Below are 27,297 nucleotides of genomic sequence, written 5' to 3'. Positions count from 1 at the left end.
TTTGTGTTGAAACCACCAGAGGTACATGCACAGAAATACAGGTGCCCAGCTGTTAAATTTATGAAGGCAGATTGAGAGCAGCACCATTACCAGCACCCCAGTCGCTGGAGTTTCCCCATCCACATCTTAGGCACACAAAGCACTCCCGTGTCACAGCAGCTGGAGGCCAAGTAGGGTGTTGGAGGGAGGAGGCCACCCAGTGTGAGAAGCGGAGGAGAGGGAGCCAGGTCATTGTGTGAAGTGCAAGAGCAGAAGGCAGCTGGGAGTGGGAAATAGAAGAGCAGTGTCCAGGAGCCCAGGTTCTGTGCTGGAGGAGCAAAGGCAGCTCCAGCAGAGCGTTGGTGGTATAGTGGTGAGCATAGCTGCCTTCCAAGCAGTTGACCCGGGTTCGATTCCTGGCCAACGCAGACAAACTTTTCTTCAGCTGGGCTCTACACTGCCTTGGTCTCTCCTCCCGCAAACGAGTCAGCTTCTCTCTGCAATTTCAGGTCCCACGGGTGCTCCAGTTCCTCCCTTTGACTTTCCCTGCAGCCTTGACTCAGAGATGTGCCTCTGGGCACCTGCTGGCCCTGCAGACACAGGTCTGTCACACCCAGTAGGTGCCGCTTGCCGAGGCCCTGCTGGTGATTAAGTCCTTGCCTCTTTCATCCCAAACATTTTGTTCACCCTCTGTACTTTCCAGCATCCATGTCAGTAATCTGTGTCACTCTCTGCTAAGACCAATGGTCGTGGAGGCCTCACAGCTGACCATGCGGAGATTGGGAGTGGCCTTCCATCACATGGATTGCTGTCGTCACATTTCCTTCTCCCCCATGACCTTGATGACCACACATGATGGAATTCAGCTCAAATAGGATCCCAAGTGCTTTCAGTACAGGGACTCAGGCTAACCTGGGAGAAACATCACTCCCAGTGCATCATCCTAGGCTCACAAGAGATGGTGGGAGAAGAGACTCAAATCTCCAGAGCTGTGGCACAGCTAAACGACAGAGAAGGATGGGTGAGATCCAGAAGGAAGCTATTCCAGGCTGAAGTGAGGGCCAGGAGGAAATTGCCTGTGCTCATCAGGCTATGTCACATTCTGGTTTTTCTAACCTGGAACTCAGAGAATGAAGGAAGAGGTGTACAAGAAAGAGCAGACCTGTGTCAGTCAGGTCTCACTCAAGTGACTTCTTCTTGTGGTGTCTATAGTCACGTGTCTCGATAACATGAGCAGCCGTGCACTCTTGGTCCATCCAGGGCTCTGGTCTCACCTTGGGAAGTGGAGAAAGTGGAGGAAAGAGGGGCAAGGCAGGGAGACAAAACCTAATGGGTCTTTCTCCTGGGTCAGGGGTGTGATGGCCCATTCCATGCATTTCAAACTACAAAGGGACATTGGATCAGTGTCCCAGAGCACCTGGGAGTCATTGTGATGTGGAAGAGTTGGGAAAATCCCAGAGCTGCAGGCAAACCTGAGTCACCCTGGTGTGCACTCCAGTGCTCATTGTGTCCTGGCCTCAGGCGTGCTGAGGATACCAGAGCTCAAAGCTGATGGAAAAAATGGTGCTTCTATGCCATCTCCTGCTGCTGTCACCTTCAGAGGCATTGCCTGTGGATGACTGTTCAAGAAGTCCTGTGACTTGGTGCACCACAGAATAGTGAAGGTTGGAATGGACCTCTGGAGGGCTTCCTCTCTGATCCACTTCTCCAGCGATATCGATCTTCCCTGGTACCTCAAAAGGTTCCGGGCCTCTTGCCCTTCTGCAGTTGCATCCATTTGCTCTGCCTCACGTCGTCTTCTCTCAAGAAGGCTCCACAAAAAACGGCCTCAACTCATTAGCCATATGCTCCTGCCCTTATGTTCTGCCTTGTCCTCTCCCAGTCCCTCTCTCCATGGGAGAACTTCATCATCACCATTCCTATTCCCAGCAACACAAAACAGGGCACTCCAATCCAGATGTGGCCTCTGCAGTTCCAAGGGAAGGGCAACAGCAGCTGCCCTCACAGCATTCATCAACAGCTTGAGTTTGAAAGGACCTATTGAGACCACCCACCTCAACTGTGTATCCAGCACACAGGTACACGTTCACAGGAGTAGGACCTGGAGGCCTGGTCCCCACACTGTCAGACGAGGCCTCTCACAGCTGAGCATCCTAAGCCCTCCAGGATTTCGTAGTGCAGGTGCCATCACTGGTGAGACATCCTAGAGTAATGGGCTAAGCCTTAGAGGGCTTAGCCTTAGAGGGCTAATGTCTGGACGTGGACTGGCAGTAACGATCAGGTTTAGGAGTAAAGGTACCCGCAGGATTTACACTGAAAGCTGTGCTGGGACAAACTTTCTGTTTCAATTCAAGCCCTTTAGTACAAAAAGGGGCTTCCAGTCACTGGCATGAAAGTGAAGTGTACAGCAGGTGGCATTCAATGCACACACCCAGCCTCTTTAGCTTCATGGTGCCAGGTTCCAGGGGAGCACTGAGACACATGAGCCTTTAGCAGACACTGAAACACAGTCTCGTGGAAGAAAGCAGCAGCTTGAGATTCCATAGAGGCACCAGTTGTTTCAGGAATGGTGGTGAAAGGTGTGGAAATGGATTTGAGGAAAGCAGAACTTTCAGAGGAATGAGATAATGAGCTCAGGTAGCCCAGGACCATCTGAGGCCAGGACACAATGTGAACTGGAGTGCATACCAGGATGTCTCAGGTTTGCCTGCAGCTCTGGGATTTTCCCAACTCTTCCACATCACAATGACTCCCCAGGTGCTCTGGGACACTGATCCAATGTCCCTTTGTAGTTTGAAATGCATGGAATGGGCCATCACATCCCTGACCCAGGAAAGGGAGGTGTGAGCTTTTGGCTCCTTGCCCTGCCTCTCTCCTCAAGAGCAGCCCATCCAGGTCTTTGGCCTCTGGGTTGCCCTTGCTGAGCAAAACAGGTCAGTTTGGGTGTGGGTCTCTTTCAGGGAAGGATGCAAGTGTGTCTTTGATCAGAGAACCAACTCTTGTTACAGCCTGATCAGCATAAGCAAGATCCTCATGGCCCTCACTCCTGCCCATAAGGAATTTCCCCCAAGCCCACAAGGATCTCTCCTGGCCTTCAAGTTTGCCACATCCCTGGAGAGGTCTGTCTCGTCTCCCACACGTGATGGGGCAACCTTGTCCTTTTGCCTTGCTGGACCCACAGTCTTCTGTGTGTCTATGATGATCCATGGGGAGAAATGTCTCTTCGATGAGCCTCAGTGTTCTCTCTGAAAGCACCTGGGAGCTCACTCAAGGTGACAGTAACTGTGAGAGGTGACTGTGCTCACCATCAAGAAGACAATGGGACCAAGGCCATCTGTACCACAAAAATCCACTTCAAATCTCCCTGCACACTACCCTCAGACCTTGGAGATTGTTGCCCTGGTTAGGGTGGAACGGAGATTAATCAATATTCAGTGGTCAGAAGCAGGAGCAAAACACTCAGATGAAAGAGGCAAGGACTTAATCACCGGCAGGGCCTCGGCAAGCGGCACCTACTCGGTGTTTAGATGCTTCATGAGCAAGGAATGTTTGTGGCCCTGCGGGGCTCTGCGACACAGCATAAAAACCTGCGCTGCTCCAGGCTCAGCATCCTCCTCTCTTGCCTCCCGCTCCTTGAGGAACGAGGTAAGCCTGAGCCCGCTGCATCTCTCCCTGTGGGCTGAACTGCTCTCGTGCTGGCTGCTCAGCTTGGCGCTTGGGCTGCCTCAGCCTGGCCCCGCAGCAGAAGGGTTGGAGGGCTGTGAGCTCCTTTCCTTTGCATGGTGGTGGCTGGGGAGAGCTGGGAAGAGGGGGTTACTTGCAAGCAGCAGGGGATGATTTGGGCTCAGCTGCAGGGAGGTCTGCCCACCAGAATTTCTGCCTCAAGCAGGTGGTCTCTAAGCAAATGGGCAAGTGCAGCCAGTGCCTTCTCCGGAGCAGCCGGGTTGGCTCTGGAGCTGGGGTAGGAGCCGTCTTTCTGCAGGTGCCTTAAACGCCCTGTGCAGGGTCCTGTGCCCAAAGAGGTGCCAGTAAAGGCTGGAGAGGCTGATGTTGGGCTTTGTGTTTTCTGCCTGCTCTGTGTTTCAGCTTTGCCTCCGTCACCGAGAGATGTCTTGCTTCAGACCCTGCCTGCCACAGTCCTGCGGCAGCTGTGGCCCAACCCCACTTGCAAGCAGCTGCAGTGAGCCCTGTGTCGCCCGCTGCGCTGACTCGACGGTGGCCATCGAGGCCTCCCCGGTGGTGGTGACCCTGCCGGGCCCCATCCTCACCTCTTTCCCTCAGAGCACAGCCGTGGGCTCCTCTCTCTCAGCTGCTGTGGGCAGCTCCCTCAGCGCTGGGGGGGTTCCCATCTCTTCTGGGGGCTCCCTTGGGGGCCTGGGGAGCTGCGGGCTGTGTCTGCCTCCCCTCCGCTGCCGTATGAACTGCTGAAGCCGGCCCATCACCCCCTTTGGAGCAGGAAGGAAGACGGGGACTCTGCTGCGGTGGGAGCGTGGCCACGGCTTGCAGGCGCGCTGAGTGTCCTCATCCCCCCTGCCAGGAGGGACCTGTGCCACTGCTCCTCCCTGCACGGCGGCTCTGCCCCTGCCTCCTCTGGCTCTGCTTTGCTCTCAGCTCCTCCAGAAGGGGCTCCATCTCTGCTGCTTTACTCAACCTGGTGGTGATGGAGAAGGGTGCTGGACTTAGGGACTGCTCTTGTGGGCTCGAATTTCTGGAGAAGAACAAAATGGGAAAAGACAAGTGTTTTGTGTGGTTCTTGGCCTTTCTCTGTTTGCTTCTCTGAACCCTCTAGATATATTTTGTGGTTTCCTGTCTCTGCCAATGCCTCTCCTCCTTATCATTAAAGACTTTGTGCAGAATTGCAGGAGAGTCCTGGTTGTTTTTTCCCCTCCTCCCTCACATTGCCACTTCTTATGGAAGGAAGAGTCACTTCCATTCATGCTGGGCTTATGACCAGTGAGGGTTTAAAAAACAAACAAGGTGGTGTGAGAAAGACAAAAAAGCCTTGGAGAAATGAAGCATTGGTCTGTAGCCTTGTGATCACTGCCCTGTGATATCTCTCCATGTCAGCCTTTAGTCCTACCAACTGAAAGCATTCACCTCATTTCTTCTTCCAGTGTACCCAGGGCATCTCTGATGGATGCTCAGAAGGGCAGTGCCTTTTCTCTGATTGCATGGCATTATTCAGGTTTTTTACATAATTTTGCAGATGCAGTTTGCTATTCAGCAGTGTTTTGGAGGCAAGAAGCACCTGAGCTGCTCAGCAGCAGACCCAGGCCTCCTACATGCAAACGTGTGGCCAAGCACAAAGGAATACCCAGCGTCACTGATTTTTCTTGCAGATGATGCATTACTATCCTCAGTGCTGCTCCATTAAAACCTCTCAGCAGTCATTGCTTCTTGAGGTGCATAAACCTTGGTGCAGATGCACATCTTCCTGTGACTGAATGCTCTTGCTTTTTTCTCACTTGGTCTCAGCAGCTCACAGCAGCAAGTGGAAAGATTTCTGGAAGGTGTCCTTCCTCTGCAGGACACCTGGACGTCTGCATGCCAGGTGCCCATACAGGGTGTGTAGGTGTGTTCTTAAGGGGCTGATTCCCGTTTCTCTCAGCCCTACCCAAGGGGCTTCAGTGAGGTGGGGGACACTTCTCATCTGACCCCGCAGGACCGGCTGGGGTTGGTTTGCCTAAGGAAGGGAAAGCTGAGGGTGCTGGAGAGTGGCCAGGTAGGTCCAAGGAGAGAGCCATCAGTGCTGCCAGTGGGAGGGTGTCCTGGTTTAAGTTAACTGGGATAGCGATGTCCTACAGCCAGAGAATCCCCAGCCCGCCCGGGGCCCCCTTCCCCCTTCCCCCTTCCCCCGTCCCCCGTCCCCCGTCCCCCGTCCCCCGTCCCCCGTCCCCCGTCCCCCGCCCCCCGCGCCCGTTACGGCGGAGGCAGCAGCGGGGCCATGGCAAGCGGCGTAGAGGTCAGGTGACCCGAACGGACCAATCACAGCGCTCCGCCCGTAGGGCTCTGATAAAAATGGCGCCTCGGGGGTACCCGTGGGGTCTTTGTGGTGCGGAGGTTGCGGCGTTGTTGGCTTTCTCATCTCTCCTGCTCTGTGTTTTGTTGCTGGAGAAGAGCGTTGTTCTTCAGGACCGGTCGTCTTCTCCTGCCTCAGTGAGTAGGAGTGGTGTGGCTGCTTTTCTGCCACCTTGGATTTGGGTGCCCCGTGTGCTGCTGGGTCTGGGCTGGCTGGAAAGCACTCATCAGCTGGAGTGTGAGGGTTCCGTCTTGATGTATTTGTGTTTCTTTGAATTTCAGTAGGGAAGTTGGCAGGTGCAATGGTAAACCCCACTCCCTCTTCAGAACTCCCCCTGTTGTAGCAACTGCTGGTGGCAGGTTGGGATATTTAAATCCTGTGCCAACACAAACCCTCCTTCCACCCCTGTTGTCGTTTATGACTGCCAGCACAGCAGACTGATGCTTTTTTTTTTCCTTTTTTTCTTTTTTTTTTTTTTTTTTCAGCTTAAGCAACCCTGGAAGCAGACAGTTGAGAAACTTCATCCCCTTCCAGTCAGAAGCTAAGTTTGGAAGGACATCTTTTGTTTCCCTTTGCCCACAAGCTGCAAGAGAAATGTGAGCTTTTAACTTCTTAGGTACCAGGTACATTGTTATATCGCATTCCATTGGGATGTTGGGAAGTTTGGAAGTTTCTCAACTTCTGGTTGGGAAGTCTGCAGTGGAGGAGCCTGTACAGTGTAAGTCAGCAGTCCTGCACACTGGGGGCATGGGGTCTCTGAGACAGTTGTGATTGTTAAACAGGATTTCAAAGCTTCAGTGTGCACCAGAGTCTGTTTTTTTTAAAAAAGAGGGTTATAGAGAAAATAAAGCTGTACTCCGGATAGAGGCATGTGTGTACTGACATCCTATCTGAAGGGAAAGAAATATCTGGCCAGATAGCACTGGAGAAATGGAGAGGAATGGAGAGCAAAATCAGCATTGCTTTGAGACATTTTATAAAGAAAAAGCACCCTCCTATTGTACCCAGAAATTGTGTACCTGGCGCCATGAGGCAGAGTGTATGTCTTGGTCCCCACGGAAGCATTCTCCATCTGCATCTTTGTCCTGCCATGGCACAGTGCTGCTCTTGCCAGGTGCAACAAGCAGCAGCAGTGAGTCCAGCCCTGAGGCAGACCAAGAATCTCTCTCTGTCTCCTGCACCAAGACCACAAATAGGTCCCCAGTGTAGAACCAACTCAGCAGAATGCACTGGACTCAGCAGGGTGTCCTGCAGGGCCCCAAGCAGCTGATGATGGATCAGCATTTCTCACCAGCACCCTTATCTGTCATCCCTGAGAAAAAAAACTGGGGAGAGTCAAGAATGAAGAGAGAGAGGGCTTGCCCAGCAAAAGTAGATGCATCATGGTAGGGAATTAGGGGTCAGAATAGAGGCTGTAGCCTCTCACCTGGGGCTACAGTGAGATCACCCTGTCTCTGTGCTGCTCTAAAGCCTGGCTTCATACCAGGAAGCTTGTAGGAAGCTTTTCCCCATTACAGGCCTGAGAGGAGGCAGAGATGTGCAGGGGGAATGGAGATGTTTCCCAAGGCTGAGGCAGGGTGGAAAGTGGACACTGGGAGGGGCAGGGCAGAGCTGTGTGCCTGAGCAAGGCTTTTCCATGATGCAGCGGAACTGCTTGCTGAGCATCAGGCAGCTCTGAGCTTGTCTCCTGGGAGAGGAGCCAGAGATTTTGGAACAGGTAAAGGGAGTGTAGAGCATGGATGAAGAAAAGTTTGTCTGCGTTGGCCGGGAATCGAACCCGGGTCAACTGCTTGGAAGGCAGCTATGCTCACCACTATACCACCAACGCATCTGTGACACCACTGGCACTGCTCCTGCACTGCTCCTGCACTGCTCCTGCACTGCTCCTGCACTGCTCCTGCACTGCACCGCACTGCACTGCACTGCACTGTGTTCCTCTGGCTCTTCATGGACTCTCTGGCCTCTGAGCAGCCTTCTCCTTACAGCCCCTGTACCCCACGGCCACGAGCTGCCCCACAGCCTGTGTGCTTTGGTGATGTGGTCTGGTAAATCTCATGCTGGATTAGCCACACACTGGGGAGACAGGCAGCAGAGACTGCCCAGGGTTGGAGAAGGACAGTGGACACCAGGACTGAGCTCTGGGCATGGACTCTGCACAGACTTATGGTGTGCTTTGTATCTCTCTCAACAAGGAACTGCAGCCCAGGCTAACACTGAAGGTGCTGAATGTCTCAGTGACATCAGTCCCCAGGGCTATCAGAAATTTCCATATTTGAGAGGCATGAAGTGTGGCCACGGACCTGCCACAGACCTGTTCTGTGCTGGATCCACAAACAAAAGCTGGGTAGGAAACTGAAGGAACTGTAACGGGTCTGTAGTAGCCTGTGTAAATGCAAACCAGGTATTGAGGATCAAATCTGGACAATCAAGTAGCTGGACAGATAAATCCATTGAAGTCTATATAGATCTAGACAGGATGAGCCAGATGGCTAAAGCCAGCAGAGGTGAAGCTCACATCCATTTCTGAGTTTCCATTACCATCGAGCTTCATTGGTAAGGCTTCCCTTACAGTTGTGTTCAGACACAACTGAAACTGATCCCTCCAGAGGGCTGACACAAGCCAAATGGTGACAATGTCATTCTCAGGCTATGCCCACCCAGAATGCAAGCTCTCTGCAGCAAGCCTGAATGACAGGAGAGTCACTCAGCTGCCTCAACAGAGCTGCCAAGTAATCCTGTCCTACTTAGATCACCCAGGATGCCTGCATGGAGCTGTCAGCTCTGCCTCCAGTCCTGCAAGAGACACACAGGCTTCTGTATTGGGAGAGGGGGGCCAGGTGAGGTACCACAAGACATCTTAAAATGATGGAGGAGACGTCCAGTCCTTGACTATCTCTCCCGACTTGGATCTTTGCAATTAACTTCCAAAGATGAGATAGTCACTAATTTTTCAGCCTGTTGCAATACAGAGTTCTTTGGAGCTCTTTCCTTGCAAATACCAGAGGTGGGATACACACATTCCCAGCCTTGTCTTTGTTTTAGTCACTTGGCTCCAGGAAAGAGTTTTCTCCCTAACATTTTTTTCAGGGCAGATTTCACCTCCTGGTTCCTGAGAGTGTAAATCCAGGGGTTGAGAGCTGGGGTGACAGCACTGTACACGAGAGACACCTGCATATCCCTTTTATGGGAGCTTCCAGAGGAGGGTGGTGTATAACTGAAGAGCACTGGTATGTAAAACAGTGCCACAGTTGTGAGGTGGGAGGTACAGGTGGAGAAGAGCTTCCATCTTCCTTCCTGGCACTGGACTTTCTGGCAGACAAAGGAGAGAATGTAGAGGTAGGAGAGGGCTGTGAGAGTGAAGGAGCCCAGTGCAATAGCTGTGGTGACAGTGTTGAGGAGGATCATGTTGAGGGTGGTACTACTGCAAGCCAGATCCAAGAGTGGCTTGACATCACAGAAGAAGTGATGGATGTGGTTCTGGTGGCAGAAAGTCAGCTGAGAGGTCATGACAGAGTGCATCAGGGCATACACAAAGCCAGTGGCCCAGCTGGCCACAGCCAGCAGCAGACAAGCCCGTGGGCTCATGACAAGGGGGTAGCGCAAAGGATTGCAAATGGCCACCCAGCGGTCATAGGCCATGGTGGCCAGGAGCACAGCCTCTGTACTGCCCAGGAAGTGGAAGAAGTGGAGCTGGGCCAAGCAGCCACCAAAAGAGATGGGCTGGTGCCCCAAAAGAAAGACACTCAGCATCTTGGGAACAGTGACTGTAGAGTAGAAAATGTCCAGGCAGGAAAGGTTCCCCAGGAAGAAGTACATGGGTTTGTGGAGCTGAGGCTCAGAGATCACCGTGGCCACAATGGCCCCATTACCCAGAAGAACGGTCAAGTAGAGCAGCAGGAGGGAGATGAAGAGTAAGTGCTGCAGCCTCTGGACATGGCTGAGGCCCAAAAGGATGAACTCACTGACCTGGGTCTGGTTTCGCATTGCTGGAAGGATGAGAAGACAAAGCCAGGTGTCAGGGTTCCACAGTGGTGGTACCCAACCACTGGTGGGGAGGAGTGACAGCATTACAAAACTCATGTTTACCTCTGCTGGCTTCATTCAAACAAGTGCAGAAAGGAGCAACACATAACACACATAAGCAAACAGGAAAACTGCATAGAAACACAAGCAATTAATTAACAAGGACATAAATAGCATTCCTGTGGTCCTCTGCTCCTTCTGTCTGGAACAGAGAAAACACAAAGAGGACAATACTGAACTAAAAAGCTTCCATCAGTGCACAGCAGCAGAATCTGAAAGATGTCAAGCACTGCTCCTTCACCTTCAGCCACATTCATACGCTATGAATGAGGTAAGCTCTGCTCATCTGTTACCTCCTTCTAGAGCTTCCAATCTCATTAATAAATCTTTGTAACTCATTATGTGAATCAGAATTTCCTACTGCTGTGCCTACATGTCACTCAGCTCATTTTACCTTTCACATTTCTAGTGGTCACTATCTCTTCCAGACAGTTCTCTAATATTAAAAATGGTGAAATTTCCATTCTTTCATCAGCAGCCTCCTGAGGGTGCTCCAAAGTACCATATGGTCATCTGCATTTCCTTTGTATGGTTCTGACAATAAAAGGGTCACTTCAGCAGAGGATCACAAACAGGTTTGTTTGTATTGGACTGTATATTCTGCCTGAAGAATGTCTTTTGGTTGAGCAGCAGCAGCAGAGTGGGACAAAATCCAGCAACTCTTCTCCTACCACACTGGGATGGAGCAAGACTGGATTTGCAGGAGCTGAGTCAGCTTCTGTGAGTTCCACACAAAATGGCCCATCCCACTTGAAGCTAATTGTCCTGCTAGAGAAGCAACATGGCCAGTTCTGCCAGTCTCACTACTCTTGTAAAATGCAAGTCTACATGGGCTTTCCAGAGGTTTTTTTTTAGGGGGGGGGGGTAAGTGCTACTGGTAAATCCCATCCAGAAAATAAACACCCAAGTCCTGAGATTATTTCACCGAAAGAGGTAGGAACAACTTTCTCATACTTCTTCAGTTTATTGTTTCATTATGAAAACAATAAACAAAGAGAAAACTTCTGAAATTATTTCATTGTAGAAAAATATCAGCACGTAGACGGAAGGTAACTTGCACACGTAGGAATCCACTCAAATACAGCCATCAAATTTCTCTGGAAGTACTTTACCATCTGAGCTTTCAACAAGCTCTGTTGGGAACAGTAGATTTTTAAATGCTGTAGACTTACCAGATTGTAGTCAATCACCTGTATTCACAGGGCTACAGATGTAATTCTCTGTGACAGGCTTCAACTCCTTACACACTATTTTCCAGCTTGAGGCATCAAAGTCCTCCTCACTGAAATCCCTCTGTGGAAAGACATCACTCCATTAAATTGTGTCCCACGCCCTCCTCTGATTCTGCCTGGTTTTCTCTGTCAAACAGAGGTGATCTAATCCCTTTTTCCCAGCCCTTCAAAGCATTTTTCTTCTTATCTGTCTTCAGTTTCACAGATGCTGACTTCTGTTGTCTCCAGTTAACTAATTAATACACCAGGAAAGGAAAATGGTCCTCACAATCTTTTCTTTCTTCATTTTAACACTCTTGCTTAAATAAAAAAAAAAAAAAAAAAAAAAAAAAGACTTTGCATGATGAAGCTTGCCTATTTTGCCAACTATATAAATTACTCTATTAAAATCAAAAAGCTACTTCTACACAAATCTCACCTCACTACCTACTACTGAGGACAAACCATTTATTTTATGCACTTCAAAGGCCACTTCTGTCCCCCTTTGCTCTTCTCTGTCTCCTTGGCATTCTTCTAGCTGAGAAATTAATACTGCAGCTGTGCTGGGAATGGCTACCACAAGTTCTCAGGGGCTTGTAGTTATTCGGGTAGGAGGCAAGGAGGGAGCTTTTCAAACTCTACCAGGAATCTCTGATGGGATTTTCATCTGATGAGCCTTTTAATCATGTCTGTGTTGTACAGAGTCCCAACACCACCACCAGGAAAGTAATTTTGCTGTTGTTTTGATTGATCAGTCTCCTGGGATGGGATTTGTGATTCAGTGGTGAGTTGCAGAACAACAAACAAAGTGTTCCCTAAAGGGCACAGCTCCATGAGCCACCTGCAAAACAGCCCACAGAGCCCAACTTGTAATGACAGCAGAAATCCCAACATAAAAAAAAAAACCAAAAAAATCCCCAAGCACACCCAGAAAAAAATCCAACCAAACCAAGAAACCACACAGGCACACACAAAAAAATCAAGCGGGAGTCTCTCCATCTCAGTGCACAGAGCTTAGGAATGAAATTTCTAGTGGTGATAGAGGCACCCAGAGCTGTGCAACCTCAGCTGAACTGCAGCAGGGTTTGGGCAATGTCTCCTAAATCTCTTTCAGATGCTGGACCTGGTGCGGCCAACTCTGTGCTCTCTTTATTCTCCCGTGCCAGGATTTCTGATGTTTTGTTTTGCATCATGCGTCACAGATACGGAGGGGTTTCTGGCCTCTTTGCGGTCAAAACCATCCCAACTTTGCATCTGAAGCTTCCTTTTCATTCTGCTGGGAAAACTGCCACGGCTGTTTGCAGAAATAACAGGTTCAGTTCTAGTCCAAGTAGTCCAGATGTTGGTGTGTAAAGCTCTGGAACCACAGAGATGTGGTTACAGAATAGTGTAGGTTGGAAGAAACCCCTGCAGCCTCCAGTCCTGCCTCAGCTCCAAGCAGAGCAGATGGATAGGGTCTTCTCCAGAGAAGGTTTCAACAGTTTTAAGGTTATTTAGGGAAACTCTGTGGGAAGCCTGTTCCTAGTCTCAGTACCCTCAAAGTGAAAATGTGTTCCCTAGTATCTGTTCCAAATTTCCCATATTCTGACCTGTGCCCCTCACCTTGCATCTTATCACTGTGCTCCTCAAAGAAATACTTGCCCTCATTTTCCCTAAGGGAACACAGCCCTACACTGATCTCACTCTGCTCCTTCACATGCCTTAAAATACCTTAAAAAACCCCCTCTCATGAAGAGGGTTGTGACATTTGCCTTTTTCCAGGCATCAGGACCTCCTGCGGTCCGTGTGACCTTTCATAGACAAAAGAGAGTAAACTTTCAGGGCCATCAGTCAGTCCCTTCATCACCACCCTTGCTGTTTCCCCTCCAGCCTCCTGCTTTTATTTGTACAAGTGACCCCAGTGCTCTGAGGAGCTCTTTTTATCCTGCTCCTGCTGCTTCACCTCCACAGACTCAGCTAAAAGGCTTAAGGAATGGGGGTCCCTGAAGGCACCTTTCAGTGAAATGTGAGGCACAAAGAATGGCATATTTCACCCTTTTCAGTCTCCTGGGTGAAGAGGGCTGCTGCCTGCTGACCAGTGGACTTTGACTTTCCTTGGCCTTCCTTTTGCTGTCAATGTACACCAAAAACTCCTCTTGCCCTTCCAACTGCTTCCTAGTCCCAACTCCAGCACAGCATTTGCTTTCCTGACTGCCTCCTTGCACAGCCTGTATTCCTTCTGCTCTGCCTGCTCTTCCCACCTTCTGGGGGGAGACTTCTGGGGGGAATGTGCACTTCATTTCTTGTTTGAGTGATGGGAGTCAGGAGTCACCCCCAGGGGTTCCTGGTCTCCCTTCTGAAGCAAGGCAGTCACCCACGGGATATACAGGAGGAAGGTGTGCCCTGTCCCCCCTTTGTTCCTCCCTGGTTCCTCTTCATTGGCTCATTGATGGGGGAGGTTTGGCTTTCCTCCCTGCCTCACCTATCATTTCTTGGTCAGGTTTGGGTTCTTCTATGCTCTTCATCCCTTACTTTCTAATTATCCCTTGCTGCAATAAAAAAGGCCCTGGACCGGACACCCCTAAAGGAGCAGGTGCTGGCTGTCCACAGGCCATTACAAAAGTGTTGAATTCTTTCACCATTTAGGCTGCATGGACACTGCCTTTGCCAGCTCAATGTAATGGCCCCTGACTGCTCCCTGTCTTTGGGGTAGAAATTCCCTGTGTCCAAAGGGGAACCAAAAGGTCAACCACGTGGATGGTCAGGGGGTGTGAGATGTGATGAGTGCCCACCAGCAGACCACCACAGACAGGAGCTTTGCCACGACATGTTTCAAAATGACAGTTTAATGAGGACAACAGAAGCTGCACACCCAAGCACAAAAGAATCCATACATTCCTTCCCTTTGCCAGGCAGATGTCCAGCCACTTCCTGGGAAGCAAGTGCCCAGCTTGCCCAACTCTTGCTTGTGCAGACAAACACCTGGACCATGAACGTGCCCCTTCCTCCTCCCTTTGCAGAGCTTTTATTGCTGAGGATATCAAATACCCTCCTGGGCAGTTGGGTCACTGTCCTGTCTGTGTCCCCTCCCCGCTCAGTCATTACCCCCACATACATTCCGTGCAGCTCCAAGAACCCCATCACCTGGGCAGAGCAAATGCAGCCATCTGCTTTCTACGTAAGCACTTGTGCAGGTGTCTCCTCAGGCTTTGCTTGACTTCTCGATTCCTCAGGGTGTAGATGATGGGGTTGAGCATGGGGGTGATAACTGTGTAAGACAGGGAAACCATTTTCCTTGTGCTGGATGAGAGGCTGGACTTGGGTCGCAGGTGAATGATTCCAGCTGTGCTATAGAAAAGAGTCACTACTACAAGGTGACTGGCACAGGTGGAAAATGCTTTTCTCTGGCCTCCAGCTGAGGGTATCTGAAGAACAGCATGGACAATGCAGAGGTAAGAGGTGGCTATCAGAGAAAAGGGAATCATCACTATTATGACAATAGCAATAAAAATCAGGAGTTCAAACAAGGCTGTGTCTGCACACACCAGCTTCAGCACAGGGGAAACATCACAGAAGAAATGATCAACCCTGTTTCTTCCACAAAAGGGCAGGGTAAATAACCAGGTGGTGAAGCCCAAAGCCACAGGGACACCAGAGAGCCAAGAGCCAAGAGCCAGCTTGAAGCAGCGATCGCTGCTCATGATGGTGCCGTAATGCAAGGGGTGGCATATGGCTGCTTGCCTGTCATAAGCCATTGCCCCTAAGAGAAAACACTCACAGGTGACCAGAAGAATGACACAGTTGAGCTGCAAGGCACAAGCTGTGAAGGAAATAATTTTTCTCTCCGCCACCTGGATCGCGAGCATCTTGGGGACGATGCTGAGGCTGTAGCAGATCTCTGTCAAGGCAAGATTCCTTAGGAAGTAGTACATGGGTGTGTGCAGGAGAGGGTCTGTGGCTGTAACCACAGCAATCAGAGAGTTCCCGACCAAGGTGGCCAGGAACATGACAGAAATCAGCGTGGAAAAGAGGAGCTGCGTCTTGCCTTGGAAGCCAAACCCCAGAAGTAAGAAGTGAGTGGTGCCCGTTTGGTTTCCTGGCTTCATTTCCTCAGCAGGTCCCATCCTAAAAGAGAAAAAAATACAACACACTAGAGAAGGATTAGCAGCTTCTGACAGACTTGTGGTCTCTGAAATAGCTACAGCTCCAAGGAGGATGGGCTGGTAAAACCTGAGGAGAGGCTTGGACTGGATGTGACAATGACCCCAGTGTAACAAATCTCACCTGGGGAACCTGTACAAGATCACCCAGTACAGTCACAGACTGGGATTCAGCTTCCCTAAATGACATCAACCAAAGGTAGAGACACAAATTTCAATCACCCAATCTGTCTTTATATAGAGAGAAACAGATCCCTACAAAGCACACTTTATTTCCTTTCAAGATGAATGTTTAAGGGTGATAGGGTTGGTGGTATAACTGGTAATGAAGTGAGTCTATAATGGCCAAATGCTTGGATAGCTGGAACCAACTGTAATTCATTTCATTCTGGGTGCTCTAAGCTAGGTGATACTGGCATCCTGTGGCTTTGCACCTCCTAGTTTACCTCAAGCAGTAGTCATCTTCCTATATACTTTTCATTGCTAACCCTGCAAAAGTACGATCCAAACCTTAATAGGTTTAAATTGGGATGTTAACAACGCACTTAGGTTTCTGTCATCACATCACAGAAAATGAAAATCCATGTTCTTGGTTTTAATTTAAGATGTGCTCAGGGAAGTAAAAAGATTCTCACATGAGCTGTCCACATATTGTGGGCTGCACCTTGCTGCCATTTTCTGGGAATTTGTCATTTCATCCAGTCTACTAATGGAATTTATTTTTGGGAAACTAGGATTTCTAGTTTTTTGGAACTTATTTTTGGAAGTCACATAGGGAGAATACTATGCTTTACACACAGAATCTTTTTTTTTTTTCTTTTTTTTTTTTTTTTTTCTCTGTATTTATACCATTGGGATTGATACAGTGTAGCATGCAAGATCTGGAGCCAAGCTCCAGAAAACTATGGATTAACATTTTCTCTTCAGGATTCACATGCATGAGATGAGGATATTTACAGATGTGTAACAAAAATTCCCAACTAATAATGAGACATAAACTGCTTAGACTATCACAGAGATGTCTGTATCTCCAGTGGGGTTTTGGCTCCCATCCTCAGATGAAGGATGACTCTTCCAAGCACTCTCATCTCCTTATTTCCTCTTTCATCATTGCTAAGGAAAACAAAAAAGCATTTTCAAAAATCCTGAAAACACAAAGGCTCCAGAATTCTCAGCTGTTGGGTGGTTATTACTGACACAGTTTAACTGTTGTGTCAGTAGGAAGGGGTAGAGAGACAGACATTGTGATTCACTTATTCAGTTTATTTATCACCAAAATCGGCAGCTACCCTTGCCAAAGTTTTCTACAGACAGCAGAAATAAGGAAGCAGACCCTCAATATAATTAATGTTTCTCCACCACAGATGTCTGAATCCCTGATGCCACAGTTTCCTCTTTCTCAGAGGTGTAATTTAGATGGAAAAACCTGCATTGCCAATCTCCTGGATTGTAATAGCAGCTCCAGGGTCCAATTAGAAGAACAAACCATGGAAATGCACTTCCTTTTGGGTTTTGCCTTAGGAACCAACTAAGAAGGAGGAATGTAAGTTCAAGTATTACCTTATCTTACTAAAACTGCCAGGATTTTTTCTTGCTCTTCAGTAGGGCCCACAGTTCCAAAAGCAGAGAGGAAGAGAAATTATAAATACACAGAAAAGAAGAAGAAGAAGAAAAAAAGAAAAAGAGCCCTTGCTTTCCTCTGGAACAGGCAGCATCTCCTGTCTGATTCCAGAGGCTCCTACAGCTAATGGGAGGAGGTATTTGTATTGCCATGTGCTCCCAGTAGGATCAGCTCTCCAGACAGCAACTTTCTGGTATGATTAAGTCACACCTTAAACGACCTTTTTTGATCCATGGTGTCTATAAATATTCAGTCTCTGTTATTCTAAGTGCAGTGCAAGCAAAGTTTCCTTCTGCATCTTCAGAGTTGTACAAGTAATTGATGGAATCATTAATACTAATAACACGACATTCCCTTATTCTTTTTCTTACCCAGTTCACTAACATTAGGGGGAAAAACTGGATCTTGATATACATTGTTTTCCCAGTAGCTGAAGAGAATTTCAAGAGATCTTTACAAATATTTGAGTAACAATGGTGAATATAGAGCCTTGCACCACGACACCAAACAGCCCTAAATATGGCAAGAAATAGTGCAGTACCAATGAAAGATTCTTATCTTTTTGATGATGTGAATTCAAGACTGAATTATTTAACTCTTAACTTCACTGAAGTCTGGGATTGTATCCTGAAAATTCTAGATATAAAACCCTTAAAACAAGGATCAGAATTTCTGACATATTTTATCCCAGTTCTTTTATAAAAGTTTTATGATGACAATTAACAGATTGTTTTACTGAATGATGGTACCACAAAACAGTTAAGATAGACTTTCAAGAGAGCATTAAAAATACTTGAGTAACAGTGGTGAATACAGAGCCTTGCAACATGATACCAAGTTATTACCTAGTTCTAAGTGTGGCAAGAAATAGTACAATAACATCATTTTGACTTTTTATTTTTAAATTTTAATTATTGCTTTTGTCCACTTAATTCTGGAAATGAAACATTCTTTTTTTTTTTTTTGGTATGTGTCTGCTGGTCATCTACATTACTCTCCATGGTGGTGTGGTAACTCAGTGTAAGACACTGGTGAAAAATTAGGTGGTGTGAATCCAAGACTGAAGTGTTTAACTCTTAATCAGCTCCACTGCAGTCTAGGTTTGTATCCTGAGCAATCTAGAAAGACAAAACACGTGGAGCAAGAAGGAAGCAGTTGTAGTAGAGCATCACTGTTAGGAAATGTTACAATTTTCAACCTAGCTACTGCCATGCCCACTAAACCATGTCCCAAAGTGCCATGTGCACATTCCATGGAATTTCTCCAGGTGTGGTGACTCTACCACTTCTCTGGGCAGCCTGTTCCAATGCCTTACCACCCTTTCAGTAAAGAAAGTTCTCCTAAAATCCAACCTGAACCTCCCCTTGCACAAGTTGAGACCTCAGTGTGGTTCTCCCTGGGGCCTGCAGCCCTTCAGGGTAAACCAGCTCCAACACGGCCTCTCCTCATACCACATTTCTTTCAGGGAACAGTTCCCTTTGGGGGCTGGGGTTAGACAGAAGTGTCCCTGACAAGTCAGGGTGTCCAACCATGCAATTGAACATCTACCTGTCTGGGGCCTTCAGCTCTTCCTTGCCATGCTGCTGACTCATTGACCAAGTTCTGGGCCTGGCAAGAGTTACTTCCACCCAAATCAATACCCAAACTTTGTTACTTTGACAGTAAGCATAACACCACAATGAATATTGCCCTGCTCTAGGTCTGCATTTCTTTAAGTACAACTGATCGGGGCAGGATTTGGCCACTTGTCAAAAAAAAAAAAAAGAAAAAAAAAAAAGAAAAAAAAAAAAAAAGAAAAAAAAGGTAACCAACAGTTCCCTTTCATGTTGAACATATAAGATCACCTCATATTAACATGATTTTGGTTCTTTTGCAATAGTTGCTTCACCCTCCTCCTCTGAGCCTCAAAGGCTCCTTGTCTCAACTTGTCTTTTCTGAGCATTCCTCCAGGGTGTGTGCATGTGTGTGGGGGGTTTGATAGGCTACACAGGTATCTTCCCTGGCAGTTTGCATAATAAAAGTGCATGAGATAATTAAGAATTTCAAATATTCTTGTTCTGTCTGAGCATGCAGAGATCCAGTTTTGAAGGTTGAAGCTGAGATGGAATTGAGTCTGGCCAGGGATGTCCAGAACAGCAAGAAGGGCTTCTTGAGAGGTGAGAAAAGTCAGACTCAGGAAAGTTTGGGCCTGTTGTTGAACCAGGAGGAGGACGTGGTGACATAGCAAGTGGAAAAGGTTCTGGATGCAACCTCTGCATTGATTAGCAAGACCAACCTTTAGGAATCCCAGGCCTAGAGATCCAGGGGAGAGTCTGGAGCAGGGATGATGAATCCTTGGTGAAAGAAGATGAGGTCAGGGAATAGCAGACAAACAAATCCATAAACAGAGATGGCACGGTCCTCTGAGTGCTGAAAGAGCTGGCTGATGTTACTGTAAGGCCACTATGAATAATCTTTGAGTGGTGACTGGGAGAGATTCCTGAGGTACTGCAGGAAAGAAAATGTCACTCCAGTCTTTGAAAAGGGCAAGAAAGAGGATCCTGAGAACTACAGGCTGGCCTTGGTTCCTGGGAAGGTGATGGAGTCACTGATCCTGTAAACCATTTCCAAGTACACAAAGAGCATGAATGCAGTCATCAGGAGCAGTCAGTATAGGTTCACCAACCTAATAACCTTCTGTAGTGAAAGGACTAGTTTGGTAGATGAAGGGAGATCATTTAGAGGCACCCTTCTTTGTTCTTGCTGCAAGAAAGGGATCTTGGGCTGCATTCGAAGTGTTGCCAGCAAGTCAAGGGCGGTGATCCTTCCCCTCTATTCTGCACTCCTAGGGCTGCATCTGGAGAGCTGTGTCCATATGCCCAGTACAAGAGAGACATGGACATACTGGAGAGAGTCCAGCAAACAGCCAGCAAGATGGTGAAGGGACTGGAACACCTCACATGTGAGGACAGGTGAGAAGACCTGGGACTGTTCAGCCTGAAGAAGAAAAGGATGGGGGAGAAGAGGATGTGTATCAACACCTGATGCAGGGTAAATAAAATGGAACAAGGCTCTTTTCAGGGGTGCCTGGTGACAGGACCAGAGGCAATGAGCACAAACTGAAACACAGGAGGTTCTCTCTAAACATCAGGAAATGCCTTTTTTACTGGGAGGGTGACTGTGCACTGGAATACTTCCCAGAGAAGTTGTGAAGGACTGGAGGCTGCAGGGGTTTCTTTCAACCTGCATTATTCTGTACTTAAAGAAATGCAGACCTAGAGCAGGGCAATATTCATTGTGGTGTTATGCTTACTGTCAAAGTAACAAAGTTTGGGTATTGATTTGGGTGGAAGTAACTCTTGCCAGGCCCAGAACTTGGTCAATGAGTCAGCAGCATGGCAAGGAAGAGCTGAAGGCCCCAGACAGGTAGATGTTCAATTGCATGGTTGGACACCCTGACTTGTCAGGGACACTTCTGTCTAACCCCAGCCCCCAAAGGGAACTGTTCCCTGAAAGAAATGTGGTATGAGGAGAGGCCGTGTTGGAGCTGGTTTACCCTGAAGGGCTGCAGGCCCCAGGGAGAACCACACTGAGGTCTCAACTTGTGCAAGGGGAGGTTCAGGTTGGATTTTAGGAGAACTTTCTTTACTGAAAGGGTGGTAAGGCATTGGAACAGGCTGCCCAGAGAAGTGGTAGAGTCACCACACCTGGAGAAATTCCATGGAATGTGCACATGGCACTTTGGGACATGGTTTAGTGGGCATGGCAGTAGCTAGGTTGAAAATTGTAACATTTCCTAACAGTGATGCTCTACTACAACTGCTTCCTTCTTGCTCCACGTGTTTTGTCTTTCTAGATTGCTCAGGATACAAACCTAGACTGCAGTGGAGCTGATTAAGAGTTAAACACTTCAGTCTTGGATTCACACCACCTAATTTTTCACCAGTGTCTTACACTGAGTTACCACACCACCATGGAGAGTAATGTAGATGACCAGCAGACACATACCAAAAAAAAAAAAAAGAATGTTTCATTTCCAGAATTAAGTGGACAAAAGCAATAATTAAAATTTAAAAATAAAAAGTCAAAATGATGTTATTGTACTATTTCTTGCCACACTTAGAACTAGGTAATAACTTGGTATCATGTTGCAAGGCTCTGTATTCACCACTGTTACTCAAGTATTTTTAATGCTCTCTTGAAAGTCTATCTTAACTGTTTTGTGGTACCATCATTCAGTAAAACAATCTGTTAATTGTCATCATAAAACTTTTATAAAAGAACTGGGATAAAATATGTCAGAAATTCTGATCCTTGTTTTAAGGGTTTTATATCTAGAATTTTCAGGATACAATCCCAGACTTCAGTGAAGTTAAGAGTTAAATAATTCAGTCTTGAATTCACATCATCAAAAAGATAAGAATCTTTCATTGGTACTGCACTATTTCTTGCCATATTTAGGGCTGTTTGGTGTCGTGGTGCAAGGCTCTATATTCACCATTGTTACTCAAATATTTGTAAAGATCTCTTGAAATTCTCTTCAGCTACTGGGAAAACAATGTATATCAAGATCCAGTTTTTCCCCCTAATGTTAGTGAACTGGGTAAGAAAAAGAATAAGGGAATGTCGTGTTATTAGTATTAATGATTCCATCAATTACTTGTACAACTCTGAAGATGCAGAAGGAAACTTTGCTTGCACTGCACTTAGAATAACAGAGACTGAATATTTATAGACACCATGGATCAAAAAAGGTCGTTTAAGGTGTGACTTAATCATACCAGAAAGTTGCTGTCTGGAGAGCTGATCCTACTGGGAGCACATGGCAATACAAATACCTCCTCCCATTAGCTGTAGGAGCCTCTGGAATCAGACAGGAGATGCTGCCTGTTCCAGAGGAAAGCAAGGGCTCTTTTTCTTTTTTTCTTCTTCTTCTTCTTTTCTGTGTATTTATAATTTCTCTTCCTCTCTGCTTTTGGAACTGTGGGCCCTACTGAAGAGCAAGAAAAAATCCTGGCAGTTTTAGTAAGATAAGGTAATACTTGAACTTACATTCCTCCTTCTTAGTTGGTTCCTAAGGCAAAACCCAAAAGGAAGTGCATTTCCATGGTTTGTTCTTCTAATTGGACCCTGGAGCTGCTATTACAATCCAGGAGATTGGCAATGCAGGTTTTTCCATCTAAATTACACCTCTGAGAAAGAGGAAACTGTGGCATCAGGGATTCAGACATCTGTGGTGGAGAAACATTAATTATATTGAGGGTCTGCTTCCTTATTTCTGCTGTCTGTAGAAAACTTTGGCAAGGGTAGCTGCCGATTTTGGTGATAAATAAACTGAATAAGTGAATCACAATGTCTGTCTCTCTACCCCTTCCTACTGACACAACAGTTAAACTGTGTCAGTAATAACCACCCAACAGCTGAGAATTCTGGAGCCTTTGTGTTTTCAGGATTTTTGAAAATGCTTTTTTGTTTTCCTTAGCAATGATGAAAGAGGAAATAAGGAGATGAGAGTGCTTGGAAGAGTCATCCTTCATCTGAGGATGGGAGCCAAAACCCCACTGGAGATACAGACATCTCTGTGATAGTCTAAGCAGTTTATGTCTCATTATTAGTTGGGAATTTTTGTTACACATCTGTAAATATCCTCATCTCATGCATGTGAATCCTGAAGAGAAAATGTTAATCCATAGTTTTCTGGAGCTTGGCTCCAGATCTTGCATGCTACACTGTATCAATCCCAATGGTATAAATACAGAGAAAAAAAAAAAAAAAAAAGAAAAAAAAAAAAGATTCTGTGTGTAAAGCATAGTATTCTCCCTATGTGACTTCCAAAAATAAGTTCCAAAAAACTAGAAATCCTAGTTTCCCAAAAATAAATTCCATTAGTAGACTGGATGAAATGACAAATTCCCAGAAAATGGCAGCAAGGTGCAGCCCACAATATGTGGACAGCTCATGTGAGAATCTTTTTACTTCCCTGAGCACATCTTAAATTAAAACCAAGAACATGGATTTTCATTTTCTGTGATGTGATGACAGAAACCTAAGTGCGTTGTTAACATCCCAATTTAAACCTATTAAGGTTTGGATCGTACTTTTGCAGGGTTAGCAATGAAAAGTATATAGGAAGATGACTACTGCTTGAGGTAAACTAGGAGGTGCAAAGCCACAGGATGCCAGTATCACCTAGCTTAGAGCACCCAGAATGAAATGAATTACAGTTGGTTCCAGCTATCCAAGCATTTGGCCATTATAGACTCACTTCATTACCAGTTATACCACCAACCCTATCACCCTTAAACATTCATCTTGAAAGGAAATAAAGTGTGCTTTGTAGGGATCTGTTTCTCTCTATATAAAGACAGATTGGGTGATTGAAATTTGTGTCTCTACCTTTGGTTGATGTCATTTAGGGAAGCTGAATCCCAGTCTGTGACTGTACTGGGTGATCTTGTACAGGTTCCCCAGGTGAGATTTGTTACACTGGGGTCATTGTCACATCCAGTCCAAGCCTCTCCTCAGGTTTTACCAGCCCATCCTCCTTGGAGCTGTAGCTATTTCAGAGACCACAAGTCTGTCAGAAGCTGCTAATCCTTCTCTAGTGTGTTGTATTTTTTTCTCTTTTAGGATGGGACCTGCTGAGGAAATGAAGCCAGGAAACCAAACGGGCACCACTCACTTCTTACTTCTGGGGTTTGGCTTCCAAGGCAAGACGCAGCTCCTCTTTTCCACGCTGATTTCTGTCATGTTCCTGGCCACCTTGGTCGGGAACTCTCTGATTGCTGTGGTTACAGCCACAGACCCTCTCCTGCACACACCCATGTACTACTTCCTAAGGAATCTTGCCTTGACAGAGATCTGCTACAGCCTCAGCATCGTCCCCAAGATGCTCGCGATCCAGGTGGCGGAGAGAAAAATTATTTCCTTCACAGCTTGTGCCTTGCAGCTCAACTGTGTCATTCTTCTGGTCACCTGTGAGTGTTTTCTCTTAGGGGCAATGGCTTATGACAGGCAAGCAGCCATATGCCACCCCTTGCATTACGGCACCATCATGAGCAGCGATCGCTGCTTCAAGCTGGCTCTTGGCTCTTGGCTCTCTGGTGTCCCTGTGGCTTTGGGCTTCACCACCTGGTTATTTACCCTGCCCTTTTGTGGAAGAAACAGGGTTGATCATTTCTTCTGTGATGTTTCCCCTGTGCTGAAGCTGGTGTGTGCAGACACAGCCTTGTTTGAACTCCTGATTTTTATTGCTATTGTCATAATAGTGATGATTCCCTTTTCTCTGATAGCCACCTCTTACCTCTGCATTGTCCATGCTGTTCTTCAGATACCCTCAGCTGGAGGCCAGAGAAAAGCATTTTCCACCTGTGCCAGTCACCTTGTAGTAGTGACTCTTTTCTATAGCACAGCTGGAATCATTCACCTGCGACCCAAGTCCAGCCTCTCATCCAGCACAAGGAAAATGGTTTCCCTGTCTTACACAGTTATCACCCCCATGCTCAACCCCATCATCTACACCCTGAGGAATCGAGAAGTCAAGCAAAGCCTGAGGAGACACCTGCACAAGTGCTTACGTAGAAAGCAGATGGCTGCATTTGCTCTGCCCAGGTGATGGGGTTCTTGGAGCTGCACGGAATGTATGTGGGGGTAATGACTGAGCGGGGAGGGGACACAGACAGGACAGTGACCCAACTGCCCAGGAGGGTATTTGATATCCTCAGCAATAAAAGCTCTGCAAAGGGAGGAGGAAGGGGCACGTTCATGGTCCAGGTGTTTGTCTGCACAAGCAAGAGTTGGGCAAGCTGGGCACTTGCTTCCCAGGAAGTGGCTGGACATCTGCCTGGCAAAGGGAAGGAATGTATGGATTCTTTTGTGCTTGGGTGTGCAGCTTCTGTTGTCCTCATTAAACTGTCATTTTGAAACATGTCGTGGCAAAGCTCCTGTCTGTGGTGGTCTGCTGGTGGGCACTCATCACATCTCACACCCCCTGACCATCCACGTGGTTGACCTTTTGGTTCCCCTTTGGACACAGGGAATTTCTACCCCAAAGACAGGGAGCAGTCAGGGGCCATTACATTGAGCTGGCAAAGGCAGTGTCCATGCAGCCTAAATGGTGAAAGAATTCAACACTTTTGTAATGGCCTGTGGACAGCCAGCACCTGCTCCTTTAGGGGTGTCCGGTCCAGGGCCTTTTTTATTGCAGCAAGGGATAATTAGAAAGTAAGGGATGAAGAGCATAGAAGAACCCAAACCTGACCAAGAAATGATAGGTGAGGCAGGGAGGAAAGCCAAACCTCCCCCATCAATGAGCCAATGAAGAGGAACCAGGGAGGAACAAAGGGGGGACAGGGCACACCTTCCTCCTGTATATCCCGTGGGTGACTGCCTTGCTTCAGAAGGGAGACCAGGAACCCCTGGGGGTGACTCCTGACTCCCATCACTCAAACAAGAAATGAAGTGCACATTCCCCCCAGAAGTCTCCCCCCAGAAGGTGGGAAGAGCAGGCAGAGCAGAAGGAATACAGGCTGTGCAAGGAGGCAGTCAGGAAAGCAAATGCTGTGCTGGAGTTGGGACTAGGAAGCAGTTGGAAGGGCAAGAGGAGTTTTTGGTGTACATTGACAGCAAAAGGAAGGCCAAGGAAAGTCAAAGTCCACTGGTCAGCAGGCAGCAGCCCTCTTCACCCAGGAGACTGAAAAGGGTGAAATATGCCATTCTTTGTGCCTCACATTTCACTGAAAGGTGCCTTCAGGGACCCCCATTCCTTAAGCCTTTTAGCTGAGTCTGTGGAGGTGAAGCAGCAGGAGCAGGATAAAAAGAGCTCCTCAGAGCACTGGGGTCACTTGTACAAATAAAAGCAGGAGGCTGGAGGGGAAACAGCAAGGGTGGTGATGAAGGGACTGACTGATGGCCCTGAAAGTTTACTCTCTTTTGTCTATGAAAGGTCACACGGACCGCAGGAGGTCCTGATGCCTGGAAAAAGGCAAATGTCACAACCCTCTTCATGAGAGGGGGTTTTTTAAGGTATTTTAAGGCATGTGAAGGAGCAGAGTGAGATCAGTGTAGGGCTGTGTTCCCTTAGGGAAAATGAGGGCAAGTATTTCTTTGAGGAGCACAGTGATAAGATGCAAGGTGAGGGGCACAGGTCAGAATATGGGAAATTTGGAACAGATACTAGGGAACACATTTTCACTTTGAGGGTACTGAGACTAGGAACAGGCTTCCCACAGAGTTTCCCTAAATAACCTTAAAACTGTTGAAACCTTCTCTGGAGAAGACCCTATCCATCTGCTCTGCTTGGAGCTGAGGCAGGACTGGAGGCTGCAGGGGTTTCTTCCAACCTACACTATTCTGTAACCACATCTCTGTGGTTCCAGAGCTTTACACACCAACATCTGGACTACTTGGACTAGAACTGAACCTGTTATTTCTGCAAACAGCCGTGGCAGTTTTCCCAGCAGAATGAAAAGGAAGCTTCAGATGCAAAGTTGGGATGGTTTTGACCGCAAAGAGGCCAGAAACCCCTCCGTATCTGTGACGCATGATGCAAAACAAAACATCAGAAATCCTGGCACGGGAGAATAAAGAGAGCACAGAGTTGGCCGCACCAGGTCCAGCATCTGAAAGAGATTTAGGAGACATTGCCCAAACCCTGCTGCAGTTCAGCTGAGGTTGCACAGCTCTGGGTGCCTCTATCACCACTAGAAATTTCATTCCTAAGCTCTGTGCACTGAGATGGAGAGACTCCCGCTTGATTTTTTTGTGTGTGCCTGTGTGGTTTCTTGGTTTGGTTGGATTTTTTTCTGGGTGTGCTTGGGGATTTTTTTGGTTTTTTTTTTTATGTTGGGATTTCTGCTGTCATTACAAGTTGGGCTCTGTGGGCTGTTTTGCAGGTGGCTCATGGAGCTGTGCCCTTTAGGGAACACTTTGTTTGTTGTTCTGCAACTCACCACTGAATCACAAATCCCATCCCAGGAGACTGATCAATCAAAACAACAGCAAAATTACTTTCCTGGTGGTGGTGTTGGGACTCTGTACAACACAGACATGATTAAAAGGCTCATCAGATGAAAATCCCATCAGAGATTCCTGGTAGAGTTTGAAAAGCTCCCTCCTTGCCTCCTACCCGAATAACTACAAGCCCCTGAGAACTTGTGGTAGCCATTCCCAGCACAGCTGCAGTATTAATTTCTCAGCTAGAAGAATGCCAAGGAGACAGAGAAGAGCAAAGGGGGACAGAAGTGGCCTTTGAAGTGCATAAAATAA

At 47.4% G+C, this 27,297-nt stretch overlaps 3 protein-coding genes, 2 long non-coding RNA genes and 2 other non-coding genes across 7 annotated transcripts; 4 read left to right on the top strand and 3 right to left on the bottom strand.

Moving 5' to 3' along the window:
* Positions 1 to 335: 335 nt before the first annotated feature.
* TRNAG-UCC (transfer RNA glycine (anticodon UCC)) lies at positions 336 to 407 on the top strand. Its single transcript has one exon. It is a non-coding gene; the product is annotated as a tRNA-Gly (tRNA).
* A 3,065-nt stretch (positions 408 to 3,472) lies between these two features.
* Positions 3,473 to 4,838, top strand: LOC139801286 (uncharacterized). The gene is made up of 2 exons (XR_011728128.1): positions 3,473 to 3,624; positions 4,066 to 4,838. It is a non-coding gene; the product is annotated as an uncharacterized lncRNA (long non-coding RNA).
* A 1,181-nt stretch (positions 4,839 to 6,019) lies between these two features.
* On the top strand, positions 6,020 to 6,604 carry LOC139800991 (uncharacterized). The gene is made up of 2 exons (XR_011728032.1): positions 6,020 to 6,135; positions 6,484 to 6,604. It is a non-coding gene; the product is annotated as an uncharacterized lncRNA (long non-coding RNA).
* A 1,150-nt stretch (positions 6,605 to 7,754) lies between these two features.
* Positions 7,755 to 7,826, bottom strand: TRNAG-UCC (transfer RNA glycine (anticodon UCC)). The gene has a single exon. It is a non-coding gene; the product is annotated as a tRNA-Gly (tRNA).
* A 1,169-nt stretch (positions 7,827 to 8,995) lies between these two features.
* Positions 8,996 to 10,116, bottom strand: LOC139800990 (olfactory receptor 12D3-like). Its single transcript, XM_071754628.1, has one exon. The coding sequence runs from the start codon at positions 10,097 to 10,099 to the stop codon at positions 9,041 to 9,043; it is 1,059 nt and encodes a 352-aa protein (XP_071610729.1). The 5' UTR covers positions 10,100 to 10,116; the 3' UTR covers positions 8,996 to 9,040.
* Positions 10,117 to 14,157: 4,041 nt separating this feature from the next.
* Positions 14,158 to 15,395, bottom strand: LOC139801285 (olfactory receptor 10A2-like). Its single transcript, XM_071755305.1, has one exon. It carries the CDS (start codon positions 15,393 to 15,395, stop codon positions 14,412 to 14,414), a length of 984 nt encoding a protein of 327 aa, XP_071611406.1. The 3' UTR covers positions 14,158 to 14,411.
* An 8,267-nt stretch (positions 15,396 to 23,662) lies between these two features.
* On the top strand, positions 23,663 to 24,900 carry LOC139801284 (olfactory receptor 10A2-like). Its single transcript, XM_071755303.1, has one exon. It carries the CDS (start codon positions 23,663 to 23,665, stop codon positions 24,644 to 24,646), a length of 984 nt encoding a protein of 327 aa, XP_071611404.1. The 3' UTR covers positions 24,647 to 24,900.
* Positions 24,901 to 27,297: the final 2,397 nt, after the last annotated feature.

The sequence above is a fragment of the Heliangelus exortis genome, chromosome 11 (genome assembly GCF_036169615.1).
Source record: "Heliangelus exortis chromosome 11, bHelExo1.hap1, whole genome shotgun sequence".
Classification (NCBI taxonomy): domain Eukaryota; kingdom Metazoa; phylum Chordata; class Aves; order Apodiformes; family Trochilidae; genus Heliangelus; species Heliangelus exortis.
The sequence above is the reverse complement of the archived record's forward strand: the minus strand, read 5'-3'. Positions and strand labels throughout refer to the sequence as shown.